Source organism: Leiobunum rupestre, chromosome 1 (genome assembly GCF_980474605.1).
Source record: "Leiobunum rupestre chromosome 1, qqLeiRupe1.1.hap1, whole genome shotgun sequence".
Classification (NCBI taxonomy): Eukaryota; Metazoa; Arthropoda; class Arachnida; order Opiliones; family Sclerosomatidae; genus Leiobunum; species Leiobunum rupestre.
The window spans coordinates 81051106-81068767 of NC_143384.1; the positions used below are offsets into that span (position 1 = coordinate 81051106).

The following is a 17662-nucleotide window of genomic DNA, read 5'->3' on the forward strand; positions in this document are numbered from 1 at the left end:
GCTGTGGACGCTGGCGTAGGGCACTATGATGATAAACCTCCGGTGGTGTGGTTGTAATCTTACTGGTACCCCGGGCTATTCTGACACACTGGCATGTTATATTCCCTTTTACTTCACCGTTTCGCGATTTCAATATTAACTGAGGTCATTTCTACCTTTTTTCATGACTGGTGATTCATTCAATTATTTAATAATTAACGAGCTTAAAGTTATGATTAATTTATAGTTAAACGTGCATTTTGTCCAGCCTTATTAAATATAACAATTAGTTTTCTTAGATGGCGCCACGCGCTCCATGATGCATCGTGATATCCGTCTACTATAGTTCTTTGTATCTCGGTGACAGGTAGAAAACGGTGTCTACGCATGCTCAAATATCAGTCAATCTAGCTAGCACATAATTTTGAAGGAGCAGCGATGGTTAAAAATTCCACCCCCATTAATTTTACGGTCTACATTGTTCATATACGTATTTCTAGAACCAAGAAAATAAGTAATCCACGGCAAAATTAATGTTCGGCTGCTAATTTGATCGTTAAGCCTAAGCTCTAATATTCAAAGAAAAATATTTAAATTAACACTTCCTTCTTTTTAGAATAATTAAGGATAATTCAACTTTTTCATAGCTTTTGTTTACACAAGCCTTGGTATTTTCAAAATAACTCGTCGTCTGATTTATACCAGGAATATTTGGTAAGTTAAGAAAATTCAAAATGTACCGGGACCTTACTGAAATCGCAACACAAAAGGAATATGCCTTTTTATAAAATAAGCTATGCTTGCTGAACTTGTTTCTATCTAGCTCAAATACGTAGTTTAGTTCAGTTTATACTTAAAACAGGGTGCCTCGTCGAAGTTAACCTTATGTCTAGGGCTTTTCGTAGAAAAACGTCATCGAAACGTCTTCCGTGACGTAGGAGCCACATCAATTAAACAAGAAGTAGCGGCCGATGTTACTTTATAAAAAGGTCTACTCGTCTAAATTCAAATTTCATTGATAGTGGCGGCGTTAGAATGTTTCTGTTAGGTAGGCTATATTTTGGATTTTTTCGTACTAAAGTTTAAATTTTTATGCTCCTTGTTTAGCAAAATATAGAGATTCGTACTAAAGTTTAAATTTTTATACTTCTTGTAATAGCTTTCTGTAGATTTTTAAGGAATTTAAAGCGTTTTCGATTATTTAAACAAGATTGCCACACGTCAGGGAAATGTCAGGGAATTTGAAAATAGGCCTAAAAAGTCAGGGAAAGGTCTGAAGGAATTCCATTATCTTTTGACACTTTTTGAAGGTAATTTTACTCTAGATCTATGATTATCATTTATTTCCTGGAAAGTTTGGCTAATTTTTCAACATTGCAATAACCTTTTTACTGAAATACAAGTCCATTTAAATTTATTAACTTCTTATAAACGTAAAATATAAAATAAAACTTTTGGGCTTAAAAAGTCAGGGAAAACCGGGAATTTTAATCTGAAAATTTGGTGGCAACCCTGTTAAAATGTTTTAGATCCCCTTGACAGGATTAGGGGTCCCCCTTTAAAATGTCAAGGTAGGCTATAGCCAGGGCCGTCACCAGCCTTAAAATGTAGGTGGGATCCAGGTGGGGCACACTTTTTGTCTACATATTTGTCAAAGGAAAACTGTTTCAGTTTCGTGTAAAAATAAAATTATATGACATTTGAACAAATAATTTAAACTAACCATCATAAATTGAAATGCTTTTATATTTTTACAAATACACTAAAAATTTTGGTAGGGCCAAAGACCGAAATTTGTATTTTTTCAAAAATCGTAGGTGGGGCCAAACAAATTACAGGGAGAGCCAGCCGCCCCCTCTGGTGGGCGGGCCTGTTAATTGTATACCTTTCCCACTCCTTGGTAACGCCACCCAGTGCCGTAGCTATGCAGGGGTGGGCGGGGCGGCCGTCTCAGGGGCCACGGGCGCATTAGGGTCTAGGGGCGCAAAAATATAATTTTTCTATAAACGATTTAAGCTTATTGGGGGTGCCAAATTTTAATTCGCCCCGAGCGCAATTTTTCTAGCTACCGCCACTGTTCAGGTACCAACAGGCCCCGCTCTACCATTGGGCTAGGTAGGGCTAAGCCCTAGGGAGCCGCGCCCAGCCATCTGGCCCTTAATTTTTTTATATTGTAATTCTAAAGTATTCAATAATATATAAAAGGGCGCCTAATATAATTAGCCCAGGGGCGCCTGAAAGCTAAAGACGGCCCTGGGTACCAATGGAGTGACTCGAAAGAGTCCTTGGAGTAATAAGTGGTTAATTAAAAAAATCTCAATGAAATCGCCAAGAAGTAATATTTCCGAGAGCCAGGACCTGCAAGTTGCTGTTTATATAGCGCTTGTTGAAATAATGGCTGTTTAGTTATCTGTACGGGCTGTGGATGCTAGCGCAAAGCATTTTGATGAGATCACCTGTGGTATGGGACGCCATGATTGCTCCAAGGGGCACCGGTATATTAAATCCTGACTTCATTTTGAAATAATGGAATCTTTTCACCTGTAGACAGAACGTCTTGTTTTTGCTATCTGTTTAAAATGGAAAACTTGTTACATACCGTACAGGTGAAAAGTTTCCATTATTTCAACAAGCACTATATAAACAGTAACTTGGAGGTCCGGACTCTCGGAAATATTTCTTCTTGGCGATTTCCTGGAAGATGTTTTATTTAAGCGCCTATTTCGCAGAGTATAAAAGTTTGTTAGCTCGAAGTTTGTAGTAAATCCCTAGTGTTTTTAAATAAATAGTTTTGTATTTAACAATGGTACAGAGTATACTTATGTATCTTTTTTCTTAGAACTAATGGAGAACGACAGCTATTTGCACATCACGTCGGCGGAAGTTTCAACAACACTTTACGGCGACTTGAACCTTTTCTTTGAGGCATTAGAGAAAGCTTTGGCTTCATTTTCGGCCAAAGATGGCCATGTGGTTCAACCTGTCAGAACTCCAGTTCACGTACCAAAAGGGTAAGATTCTTTGAAATACGGAGTTATTATTCTATACTCTAAAATTATCGACTTAGTATTAAGTTGACACACATGCCGCAAGCTTAATTTGCGCTGTGTAACTTCCAAGAGTAGGCCAACAAGCTGAAAATTCTCAACTTTAATGTTATAATTAACACTTTTCAAACCATGAGCAGTTTTTCTACTGAAAAGAATGTAAACGTCTCCAAGTATTATCACTTGGTCAAAATGGTGGGGTGTCGTTACTTTGGTTGATGGTCAGGGCCGTAACCGGGGGGGGGGGGGGGCGGTCGGGCCGTGCCCACCCTGAACCGTATGGTTGTATGTACAATTTTTTATTTTATTTTTTTTATTTCTTTCCATTGCGTGCCCCCCCTGAAATCAAATCCTGGTTACGGTGCTGTTGATGGTGAAAAGTTTTAACAAACAAATTTAGGATACATTTCTCAAAAACTATTTAATCTAGAGTTCTGAAATTTTCAGGGTATATTTATTGGAAAGGGAACGTTTTTAAATTTCGGAAAAATCGGAAAGGTTTTCGTAGTTTTCTTAAAATGAAAATTTTCACCGATGGGCGTCAGACAAATCGTTTCAATTAGAAAGTTGTAGAATGTACTCTCGAGCCTACAAATAAAACTTGTTTCATCGAAAAGGTCAAATTTCCCTTGGATATTACTTCATGAAGCAAAACAAGTTGGTACTACGTAAAATAGGTTTTGCGGAGCCATTTCAAAATAAGTTATAAGCATAACTCGATTCAGTGTACGTACAAAGTAATAATATTTTTATTTAATCAAACAATTAGACATTTAAGACCTACTAGATACATCTGGACTTCCAATTGGTCCTTGAACAAAGTATAGTGATTTCGTGTTTTATTGATATTAAACGAAAGATATTAAGGAAATAAAGTTCAATAGATTTAAAAGATCAAAATAATGAATAATTCCTAGTTCTGCTGCGATGCAGATCTCGGCGAAAATATCCATATTTTGAAATAACCTCTGAATTACATCAGTTGTCACGAAACGGCATGCGTCGATGATTCTCTGGCGCAAGTCGTTGACAGTGGTGACCGGCGATCGATATACGTGGTCCGAGATGAACCCCACAGGAAGAAATAGAGTGGCTTAAGTCTTAAGATTTCGCTAGCTATGGAACGGGTCTGTTTTGAACAATCTAGCACTGGGGAACTCCGCGTTGAAATATTCGACAACATCACACTGGTGATATGCCGGAGCAGCGTCATGCTGGAACCAAAGTCGTCGAACATTGGCCAATGGAAGTTCTTCCAACTCGTTTGCAACTTCGTTTTGTAATAAAGCCAAGTAGTTCTACCCATTAAGACGAGATGGAAGAACAAACGGTCTGAAAAGACGGTTTTCGACAAGACCTGCCCAGACATTTTGTAACGAATATTTTTCAATACGTTACCCCTCTTTTAGATTTTGTTAGGGAAACAATTATTTACGTCCTTCGGCATCCCCATATGGTCGCGTTGGATAGTTTGTAGGAATGGGAAGTAGTTAGCGAAAGGCCAAAAGAGGGATCCAACGTGTTTCCATTGTTACTACTCTGCTAAAAGGAACCTCTATAGATGCCCGAAATTGGCCTCCTGTCAACCCAGGCACTGATTTATAGTTTTACGATCGTCTTTAGAATCGACGGTGAATAGCGTAGTGTGCATGCCACGTGTATTTATTATTGAACTCGAACCTTTGCCAGATTTTCTCGACCAATGCTTACAATTATAGTAGTGCGCCTCGATATTATTGTTTGGTGTAATTGTCACCGAATGTGTGCGCGTCTTGTGATCTCAAGAAAGTGAAACACATGTGAAACACATGGGCGCTTGAAATAAAGCCCTACGTTGAAATTTGGTGATTGGTCAAACCATAGTGTCCCTCCACGTGACAGCCCGTCATAGTAATTCGATTGGGTAACTAAAAAACCAGGATGGACCCAAAAAGTCACGTGGCCTATACAACAAAACTGGAAGACAAGAAGAAGAATCGAAGAAGAGGACCCGTATCTCCGGACCGAAAGGAAAGGATGATCTTAAACACCCCGCTCCGGATGACCTTAATAGAAGGAACATAGTTTTCGCGCTGGTCGCAATCTATGGATGTCTCCAGCCAATTGATCAGTTATCGCCGGACCATGGTTTTCCTCTGCCGATCACCACCACGACATCGTAGACGATAGTAGTAGCCTCACCTTATCTCCAACGTCTCAAGCCTTCAACTCGTCTCTTCAACTCTACGAACTCTCTCCTCGCATCTACCTTTTTCATTTTATTTTCAAGTCTCGAGACCGACGATAATCAAGAATAGTGATGAGTACTTTTTATATGGCGCAATTAATGTATATAGTAGACCGCGAATTTTTAGTAGTCTGGCATTGGTCGAGTGCATGCTGCATGTAGTTATTTTGGGGGTCATGCATATTAATCTAGTAGTATTTTATTTGTTAGCGGTATTGTTTGGTTTTTATTTAGTAGTTCGATTAGAAATGTTTGTCAATAGTAATTTTAGAAGTTGATCATTAAATCAGAATCTGGGTATGGCAAAACAACTTGTCCTTATTTAATAATTCATTAGCGTCCTTACGAACCATTTTAATCTAGTAGCATAGTGGTAGTATATGTCAACGCTAGGCACCTATAGGCCTATAGTAGTAGTAGAAAAGCGTTACAATTTGGGGGCCCAGCCGGGATTTGTCTCTCTATGCCAGTTTAACTAGTACGGAGGCAATTCCAAATAAATTGAATAGCTAGAACCAAGAAAGCTGTTTATGGGAAAAATTAATAACTTAGATTCCTAGAATGAAATTATCACATTAACTCATGATTAGACGTCCGGTTGATCACTCGAAGTGTACACCTCAATTAGGATCATTTTCAAGCTGTTCCGACTGTTTTCAATCCTTTTCGAAAACCCAAGCTATAGCTAGAGCCAAACGGGTTCAGGAAAGAAATAGTAGGAAAATGAACGCAAACGCGACTGGGTTACCTTTGGGAGGGAATGAATCTAGTAATATAGTAGTCACAACTAGCAGCCCCGCAATAGTAGGCACTAGTTTGCCCGTAGTATTCGTAAGTAGCGTACCTTCGATATCCAGTAGTAGTAGTCCGATCAATACAACCGTGACAAGTTTAGTTCTTAGTACAACGCCAATTAATAGTATTGTCTCAAATGCTCTGACTACGACAACGTCAAGCGTGAATAGTCCCTTGCCAAGCATAGTTAGTCCCATTCCTGTCGGTATGTCTCTAATACCCACAGTTGATTTAGCCGCAATGCAAAAGCAGCTCCAAGACTTGCAATCTCAATTCTTATCAATTGTGCAAGCTCAATCTCTAGTAGCACCACTATCTGGGGGCGGAATAGCCTTAGGGGCAAATAGTCAATCCTCTCAACTAATTAATAGTAGTCCTTCTCTGCATAGTATCAACTCGTTAAATATAGGTCCCAGTGTGCCTCATAATAGAATGCCAAAAATTATTATGCCCACCTTTACCGGAAAACCCTCCGACTTAAGTACAAAGGACTTTCTAGTAAAGATTCGCCAAATTAGGGAAACACTGGCTATGCCAGATAACCTATTTATTCAAACCTGGGTACCGCAAATGTTTTTGGGACCAGCACTGGAATGGTGGCAGTCGTTAGGGGTAAGGCCGACAGACTTTGATGAGTTGCAGTGTTTAATTAAAAAGGAGTTTGCTTTCCACGTAAGTGACGCGGTTTTGACCGAGCGTATTATTAATCGTAGACAGGGTCCTACCGAGGGAGTTCGCGACTACGTAAACAAAATGCGCGAATTATTTCTCCAAATGGAAACCCCTCTACCCCTTAGCCTACAAATTGATTATGTTTTTCGAAACATGCAAAAAGGTATAAAACCATATTTAGCCACCACTACCTTTAGAAACGTTAGCGAACTTCTAGATTCAGCTGTACGCGTCGAGTTATCGCAAGGGTGTGGGGGTGGACAATCGCGCGCGCCGGAAGGTTATAGGAACCACTTTAGCGGACCCCCCAGAACTAGCAACTATTCCCACTCATCTAAGCCGCCGTCCAGTAGTAGTAACGGTGGATACGTAGTAAGATGTTTTCATTGTCAAAAGGAAGGTCATAAGACCCCCGACTGCCCGACAGTCGTATGCTCTCTATGTAAAGAAAAGGGGCACGTTCAACGGTATTGCCCTAAAGCGGGATCGGGAAACGGGAACCGGGGAGGCTCCATAAGACAGGACGCCCCCCCCAAAGTCTCGATAGAATCTCTTGAAAATAGTCCCTTCGCCGTAGACTGCCTTAATGTGTCAAACGATAGTGATAAAAAGAAATGTTTAATTGAACTTAAAGTAGCGGGTATCCCGACCATAGCATTAGTAGACTCGGGCAGCTCAGTTACACTTATTGATCGTACCCTCTCTAATAATTTAGAACAATTAGGAATTAAAATTTCACCGGCCAATATTAACCTTAGAGTTGTAAACAAAAATCTAATTAACGTTAAAGAATCAACTAGAATCCCTATAGAATTTCCAGGAAAACGTTTGACACATGACGCGCTCGTACTTGCTGACCTAGCCTACCCTTGTATCTTAGGGATGGACTTTTTAAAATCGTTGGGAATGATAGTTAGTTACGGTCAGTTGAGTTGGAGTTGGGATGCGAGTCCGTCCGTCTGGTACGAATTTTACAATAGTGGTAGTAATTTCAATTTAGATGAATGTTGTTTATTCGAAGACGAGGATTTTGATAGTGAAGAGATTAATAAGGCTTTAGAAGCAGCGCCAGTAGACAATGAACAACGTGAGCGATTAAGGAATTTAGTTACCAAATTTAAGAGCGTGTTCTCAGTTAACCCAGGTATAACGCAATCCACGGAGCACTACGTCGACACGGGTGATAGTATGCCGATAGCGTGTACCCCATATAGATATTCTCCTCATAAGAAAGAGATAATCGATAGTATAGTTCAAGAAATGTTAGATTTGAATTTAATAGAACCGTGCAATAGTCCGTGGTCCGCGCCTACACTAGTAGTTGGAAAACCTGATGGGAAACACCGTCTAGTTATAGATTATAGGAAGCTTAATCACGTCACGCGCAAAGATTCGTACCCTTTGCCCAGAATCGAGGACATTTTAGAATCCATAAAAGCCCCAGATTACATTACTGTAATGGACATGCGATCCGGTTATTGGCAAATTCCCTTGCATGAAGGAAGTAGAGATACTTGCGCCTTTGTAACCCATAGTGGGATTTATAGACCCAAAGTCATGATGTTTGGGCTTACCAACGCCCCAGCCACCTTCCAAAGGTTGGTAAACAATTTATTCGGTGGATTAGCTAAAGTAGGCGTGTTCGATTATTTTGACGATCTATATATTGTATCTGATACATTTGAAGATCATCTCGAAAGTTTAGAAAAGGTCCTAACGATTCTAAGAAACGATGGCCTAACCATTAAATCGTCAAAAACACAATTTTGCCGAAAGAAAGCGCATATCCTGGGACACCTTGTTTCTAGTCAAGGTATTGAAGTAGACCCCGAAAAGGTGCGCTCAATTACGGACTACCCCATTCCTCGAACAGTACGTCAATTCAGGCGGTTCCTAGGCATGGCGGGATTCTATAGACGTTTTATCCCTAAGTTCGCGGAAATAGCTAACCTCCTTCATCATTTGACCCATGACAATGTTAGTTGGCAGTGGGAATTGGAGCAGCAGGACGCCTTCGACACGCTTAAGAATAGACTAAGCACCGCCCCAATAATAGCGTCGCCTAATTTGCTCTTTATGATGATGATGAAGAAATCCCCAGTGAGGATTGACATTCCTCCACAAGTGTTAGTTCTGGTGATTGAAAGTGGCCATCTGCCCATCTCTTGAGAAAGAGCATTCACCAGATACTACCAGTAGACGGATATTCGTCGACCATGTTCAGGAGCAAGTGACAAAAGTCAAATCTTCGTGTCATATCCCCATCATCGAGTGTTTGATGGAGCGTATCTCTTAAAGGATGGAAGTGGTGGTGGTCAAAAACTCTCCCGACATAACCCCTTGATAATCCGAAGTCGTTGCTAGCGGTACTGAAGCTTGATCGAGGGTAAGCATAATAGTATAATATCTTCCATGTGGATGGGATGATAACTCGGCACTCGGAACCTCGGGTTGCCATAACTATAAACTTCAAAGTCACGAACAACTCGGAGGACAGTGTGGTTCGGTGTACTAATAAGATAGCGCCTTCTAGTATTATTACGATGGCCTTCTCCAAGAAATAACTCTAATCTAAATAAAATAAACGCGCGCTGTTCCAAAGAATAACGAGGCTTACTTAACTTAAATGAATAACTTGTCAGAATGATTTTAAAGAGAAGACTTGACTTTAAATACTAAATGACCAAATTATTTGACAAAGCATTAAAATTCTAGTAGATCTTAAATGTCTAATTGTTTGATTGAATAAAAACTTATTCTTCGGTACATTGAATAATGTTATTCTTATAATTTAATTTAGAAAGGGCTCCGCAGAAGCTATTTTAGGTAGTATCAACTTGTTTTCGTTCATGACGTAATATCAAAGTGAAAATCGACCTCTTTCGATGGAACAAATTTTATTTCTAGATTCGAGAGTACACTCTACAACTTTCGCATTGAAATATTTTGTCTGACGCCTATCGGTGAAAAAAATAATTTTTAGAAAACTACGAAATCTTTTCCGACTTTTTTGAAATTTACAAATACGCCGAAAATCTCAGAACTCGAGATTAAAAGGTTTTTGGGAATAATACCTTGGCTGATCGGCGTGAAACACGTGTATATTTCCGATCGCAAAAACGACTTACTGTTAGAAGAATATTAGCGAGTTCCCAAGCGGAAAACATTATCCCCAGAAACACTAGAACAGTTTCTCAACTTCTTGATGCACCACTTGTAACAATGGGGAACCCGCTCGGGTGAACTACCTTCTCGGTAGCAAATATTGGCCCGAGACCAAGGCCTATGGAAAATTGAAACGCTTTCTAGTTTCTACAGTAAAAATAGAGCGTGCTATAAAATTAGCCAAACTTTTCATGCAGACTATAGAGCTAGTTCAGCAGGACTAACAACATTTGTTATTCTTTGGTTTAAGAGAATTCGGCTCATGTCCTGTCATAATATGAATATTTTAGAGACGTACCTTTTAGGAGTTGTAGGAGGGACCCTAGGTGTTGAAGTATTTTAAACCCGTGGATTTGGGACTAGTATTTGGCTTATTTGCCATCATACATTTATTACAAAAATCATTTAAAATAAGAAAAACGGCTCGGAAAGCCGGAAATAAGTGAAGCCTAGGCTAGCAACTACGCTACTCCTAAAAATTGACTGCTCTCAATGTCTTACGGGTTTGCCAGATAAATATTTTTCTCTCAGACGAAAAACCGGCCAAACCTTCACCTCCTCCGAACTCAAAAGGGGGAAAGCCCACCACACCGATTTTATAGAACGCTCTATTGACGCTTACTTCGGCGAAATAAACGTAAAATTGACTATTTAAGTTTTAACTGTTTAAGATTTATCAATGAATTTATTGGTTGCAAACGCTAGCGAAATCGGTTCAGATATTTTGGAGCCAAGTATTTGTGCCTTTGGGAAGATTTTGAGCTACTTTTATTTTCCTCAAGTTTGTAATCTATCCCCAAAATAAATATAATATTTGAGAAGTAAAAAGTTCACGCTCTCAGAAATTTTCATTATTTTGCGTAGTAGGATTTTGGGCCCCCCATTTAATCTGTAAGGTAGGAAACGGTCCAGTAACGCGACCGAAATTAGTCGGGTTTAATTTTATAATTTAAAAAAAATATTTTTTTGTGTACTTTTAATCTTCGTTGTCTTTTACTCTTAATAAGTAAATTATAAATTATTTAGAAATAATTATTTATTAGAATAAAGGTCAGGTAAAAGTCAGGGAATTTTATTTTGGCAGCAAATAAAAACGTTATACAAAAATGTGTTAAAAATTCCATAATTTATTCTTAAAATCTCTGAAAAACTGTAGCAACCCTGACCTGGCTTACCTCCTGGCGCTGCCCCTGAATCGGGTGCCCTCGTTGCTGATTGGCTCCTTGTAAAAGTCGTGCTAAAATAAATTACAGTAATTGATCACCATAGGTATACAGGGTGTCTTTTTTTGCTCTGACTTTGAATTTTTCTCAAAAACTACAAGAGTTAGAGTTACGAAATTTTTAGGGTATTATGTGTAGTATGGGAATTGGGAACGCTTACAATCAAAATTTTCAGAAAAGTTGGAACATTTTTCGCGTTTTTGATTTTTTTTTATTTTTTGCGGGAAGGTGCTAGACCACAAATTCCAATGAGAAACTTGTAAAGAACTGTCGATAATGTACTAAAAAAACCATTGAAAAAGACCAATTTTTCACGATGGTACGAGGTGATGAAAACCAAACAAGTTGTCCATATGGGGCAATATCGAGTTTTGTGCGCAAATTTTAAAAATGTCATAAATAAGGTTTTTGCATGTGATTTATCCAAATGTAGAAAATCTGAGGCCTATTAATTAAACATTTTCCTGGGTTTTTGCGCAAAGGTCGGTTGTCAGGTACTATTTAAAGCGAAATAATTCAGTTTTAAACCATTATCTAACATTTAGTGAGTCTAAAAAACAACTATGCCACTTTATTCTCGTGTTTAATTAAACTCATTGCACATTTCTTATTTACTCATTTGTTTTTGTTATTTATCTCAATTCCCACGCATTCACAAATTCATCGTGCCCCTGAAACCGCAGTTCCCTGCTGCTTGGTTTTGCGCTTGTTGCAGCCTACTTCCTGGGGCTAGTAGGCCACACTTTGAAGCTCTCTGTCGCTCTTTTAACTCATCGTAGGAAAATGAAAAAAAAAACAGGCATACTTCTCAACTTACCCCCTACAATTAAAAAATTCATAACCTTTTGAAACACCCTGTAATGTATCTGCCACAATGATATAATTATTGAATGTTATTGCGAAGACTTGCTAAAATGGTATAAAAAATTATTATATGAACTGTTTTCCAATAAAAATGGGGCAAAATCTACCTTTTGATTCTTATAAGCCGCACGAGAAACTTCGTGCAATAAATAAAAAAATGAACGCCTAGACTTGATCTCGGAGCGACCCCTTTCGTCAAACAAAATTCTAAGTTCTCCTGTTCAAAAAGAAATATTCCTTTCACGTACGACGCTTCGCAACTTTATCTCGACTATTTGTGGCTGTAAAATGCAAGGACGTTCAAACGTCCTTGTCAATGGACTCAAAGTGTTTTCGAAATTATTAATTATTAGAGAAATTAAGCTGATTCTCTAAACTATAGACGCGTACGCGTAAACGCTTTAGAAATTTTATAAACTTTCTATAAATACTTAACATTGTATTTGAAGACGCGGCGAAGAGTAAAGGTACTTTTGCTGAGTTAATTAAGTAGCCTCGAAATCTATTATTTAAATTACTATATATACGGGGACAGATATTAAATGGAAAGATATTTATAATAATAATAATCAATATATTATTATACCCAGTAAAATTTGAATATTGTATTTTTTAAGGTTTATGGGGAAAATTTAATAACTCTGTTGTTTTTAAATTTAATTATATTTACATAATTTATGCTATACAATGTATATATAATATTTACTTAATATATGCTATACAATGTATATATAATATTTACTTAATATATGCTATACAATGTATATATAATATTTACTTAATATATGCTATACAATGTATATATAATATTTACATAATATATGCTATACAATGTATATATAATATTTACTTAATATATGCTATACAATGTATATATAATATTTACTTAATATATGCTATACAATGTATATATAATATTTACATAATATATGCTATACAATGTATATATAATATTTACTTAATATATGCTATACAATGTATATATAATATTTACTTAATATATGCTATACAATGTATATATAATATTTACATAATATATGCTATACAATGTATATATAATATTTACATAATATATGCTATACAATGTATATATAATATTTACTTAATATATGCTATACAATGTATATATAATATTTACTTAATATATGCTATACAATGTATATATAATATTTACATAATATATGCTATACAATGTATATATAATATTTACATAATATATGCTATACAATGTATATATAATATTTACATAATATATGCTATACAATGTATATATAATATTTACATAATATATGCTATACAATGTATATATAATATTTACATAATATATGCTATACAATGTATATATATAATATATATAATATATGCTATACAATGTATAATATTTATTTATTTATTATGGATGGTATATTATGTATAATATTTATTTATTTATTATGGATTGTATTATATGTATAATATTTATTTATTATGCATTGTATTATATGTATAATATTTATGAATTGTGCTATAAGTATAATATTTATGAATTGTGCTATATGTATAATATTTATGGATTGTGCTATATGTATAATATTTATGGATTTTATTATATATATATTTAAAATTATGGATTTTATTATATATATTATATTTAAAATTATGGATTTTATTATATATATTATATTTAAAATTATGGATTTCATTATATATATTATTTTTAAAATTATGGATTTTATTATATATATTATATTTAAAATTATGGATTTTATTATATATTATATAATATATATAATTTAATATATATTATATATAATACAATCTATAATTATATATATATATATTATATAATACAATCTATAATTTTATATATACTATATATAAAACAATCCATAATGTTATATATATATATATAATGAATATAATTATGTATTGTATTATACATATTATATACATAATTATGGGTTGTATTATATATATTATATGTATAATATGTACATAATGTATTATATATAATATTTACATAATATATATAATAATTATATATGTATTATATTTATAATATTTGCATAATGTATTGTGTATAATATTTATATAATATAATATATAACATAATATATAATAATTTGATAATTATAAGCGTATCGAACTTCAAGAGGATCTACTTAATCTCTTTACTTTCGTGTTCGTTCGGGTCGTTAATCTTTCGCGCCCTCAGGGCTCCGATTCAAAGCGAAAACGTTTTACCAAATATTACAAATTCATTTAACCCTTAGATAATGTGTCGAAATATCCATTTTGAATTTAAAAAATTGACACTAATGGATAAATTGTTCAAATTATGGCCCAGAATGTCAAAAATGCCTCTAAGATCTGATTTATTATTTCTCAAGTTTAAAATTTTAAATAGATTTCTTGGAACATAACGAGGGATCGGGCTTCAATCTACGCCCAAAAATCTCAACGACGCCCATTGTGCAGCCCGATTTTCTGTTCCCTTTTATTTTATTTTATTTTATTTTAAATTTAATTCGCGTAAAAATAAAATGGAATAGTTTCCAACTTTTATTTTAAATTTAATTCGCGTAAAAATAAAATGGAATAGTTACCAATTTTTATTTTAAATTTATTTTGATAAACATAAAATGGAATAGTTACCAATTTTTATTTTAAATTTATTTTGATAAACATAAAATGGAATAGTTACCAATTTTTATTTTAAATTTATTTTGATAAACATAAAATGGAATAGTTACCAATTTTTATTTTAAATTTATTTTGATAAACATAAAATGGAATAGTTACCAATTTTTATTTTAAATTTATTTTGATAAACATAAAATGGAATAGTTACCAATTTTTATTTTAAATTTATTTTGATAAACATAAAATGGAATAGTTACCAATTTTTATTTTAAAGAGGAGCCGGGTTCGATCCCAGCTTGTGGCACTGGGTGAAAACTCGGAACAACTCCTTCTGCGTTGAGTTTGCAAGTTCTCTCCCCACTGGTTTAAGGGGTTTTCCCCCGAGTTCTTCGGTTTCCCCTTCCATAAAAACTTGTCTAGGTTAACGGTAATAGTTAGTGTAGGGAGCTGTTGGCTCGATCTCGTGGCATGCAGGGCTTGCCACCACCCTCCTACGCATTGTAACCCGGCCACCTGAATTAAGGGCTTCAAAAGTCGCATGATGACTTAGGCCTAAGGTGGTGCCTTGGGTATTAGCCTAGCTGATTATTATTATTATTATTATTATGGAATAGTTACCAATTTTTATTTTAAATTTAATTCGCGTAAAAATAAAATGGAATAGTTTCCAACTTTTATTTTAAATTTAATTCGCGTAAAAATAAAATGGAATAGTTTCCAACTTTTATTTTAAATTTAATTCGCGTAAAAATAAAATGGAATAGTTTCCAACTTTTATTTTAAATTTAATTCGCGTAAAAATAAAATGGAATAGTTTCCAACTTTTATTTTAAATTTAATTCGCGTAAAAATAAAATGGAATAGTTTCCAACTTTTATTTTAAATTTAATTCGCGTAAAAATAAAATGGAATAGTTTCCAACTTTTATTTTAAATTTAATTCGCGTAAAAATAAAATGGAATAGTTTCCAACTTTTATTTTAAATTTAATTCGCGTAAAAATAAAATGGAATAGTTTCCAACTTTTATTTTAAATTTAATTCGCGTAAAAATAAAATGGAATAGTTTCCAACTTTTATTTTAAATCTAATTCGCGTAAAAATAAAATGGAATAGTTACCAATTTTTATTTTAAATTTATTTTGATAAACATAAAATGGAATAGTTACCAATTTTTATTTTAAATTTATTTTGATAAACATAAAATGGAATAGTTACCAATTTTTATTTTAAATTTATTTTGATAAACATAAAATGGAATAGTTACCAATTTTTATTTTAAATTTATTTTGATAAACATAAAATGGAATAGTTACCAATTTTTATTTTAAATTTATTTTGATAAACATAAAATGGAATAGTTACCAATTTTTATTTTAAATTTAATTCGCGTAAAAATAAAATGGAATAGTTTCCAACTTTTATTTTAAATTTAATTCGCGTAAAAATAAAATGGAATAGTTTCCAACTTTTATTTTAAATCTAATTCGCGTAAAAATAAAATGGAATAATTTCCAACTTTTATTTTAAATTTAACTCGCGTAAAAATAAAATGGAATAGTTTCCTACTTTTATTTTAAATTTAATTCGCGTAAAAATAAAATGGAATAGTTTCCAACTTTTATTTTAAATCTAATTCGCGTAAAAATAAAATGGAATAATTTCCAACTTTTATTTTAAATTTAATTCGCGTAAAAATAAAATGGAATAGTTTCCAACTTTTATTTTAAATTTAATTCGCGTAAAAATAAAATGGAATAGTTTCCAACTTTTATTTTAAATCTAATTCGCGTAAAAATAAAATGGAATAGTTTCCAACTTTTATTTTAAATTTAATTCGCGTAAAAATAAAATGGAATAGTTTCCAACTTTTATTTTAAATTTAATTCGCGTAAAAATAAAATGGAATAGTTTCCAACTTTTATTTTAAATTTAATTCGCGTAAAAATAAAATGGAATAGTTTCCAACTTTTATTTTAAATTTAATTCGCGTAAAAATAAAATGGAATAGTTTCCAACTTTTATTTTAAATTTAATTCGCGTAAAAATAAAATGGAATAGTTTCCAACTTTTATTTTAAATTTAATTCGCGTAAAAATAAAATGGAATAGTTTCCAACTTTTATTTTAAATTTAATTCGCGTAAAAATAAAATGGAATAGTTTCCAACTTTTATTTTAAATTTAATTCGCGTAAAAATAAAATGGAATAGTTTCCAACTTTTATTTTAAATCTAATTCGCGTAAAAATAAAATGGAATAGTTTCCAACTTTTATTTTAAATCTAATTCGCGTAAAAATAAAATGGAATAATTTCCAACTTTTATTTTAAATTTAATTCGCGTAAAAATAAAATGGAATAGTTTCCAACTTTTATTTTAAATTTAATTCGCGTAAAAATAAAATGGAATAATTTCCAACTTTTATTTTAAATTTAACTCGCGTAAAAATAAAATGGAATAGTTTCCAACTTTTATTTTAAATTTAATTCGCGTAAAAATAAAATGGAATAGTTTCCAACTTTTATTTTAAATCTAATTCGCGTAAAAATAAAATGGAATAGTTTCCAACTTTTATTTTAAATTTAATTCGCGTAAAAATAAAATGGAATAGTTTCCAACTTTTATTTTAAATCTAATTCGCGTAAAAATAAAATGGAATAGTTTCCAACTTTTATTTTAAATTTAATTCGCGTAAAAATAAAATGGAATAGTTTCCAACTTTTATTTTAAATCTAATTCGCGTAAAAATAAAATGGAATAGTTTCCAACTTTTATTTTAAATTTAATTCGCGTAAAAATAAAATGGAATAGTTTCCAACTTTTATTTTAAATTTAATTCGCGTAAAAATAAAATGGAATAGTTTCCAACTTTTATTTTAAATTTAATTCGCGTAAAAATAAAATGGAATAGTTTCCAACTTTTATTTTAAATCTAATTCGCGTAAAAATAAAATGGAATAGTTTCCAACTTTTATTTTAAATCTAATTCGCGTAAAAATAAAATGGAATAATTTCCAACTTTTATTTTAAATTTAATTCGCGTAAAAATAAAATGGAATAGTTTCCAACT

General features: G+C 33.3%; 1 protein-coding gene across 2 annotated transcripts in view; it reads left to right on the forward strand.

Moving 5' to 3' along the window:
* Nucleotides 1–634: 634 nt before the first annotated feature.
* The window catches only part of LOC149967153 (ketimine reductase mu-crystallin), a 43292-nt gene continuing 26264 nt past the window's right edge, over nucleotides 635–17662 (forward strand). The window contains exons 1-2 of one of the 2 annotated variants that reach the window (XM_090172540.1): nucleotides 635–693; nucleotides 2819–2990. In XM_090172540.1, the coding sequence (XP_090028666.1) occupies nucleotides 2824–2990 (167 nt within the window). In that variant the 5' untranslated portion in view covers nucleotides 635–693; nucleotides 2819–2823. Of the gene's footprint in view, nucleotides 694–2809; nucleotides 2991–17662 lie in introns of those variants that run through there. The other variant, XM_090172548.1, reaches the window with a different exon arrangement.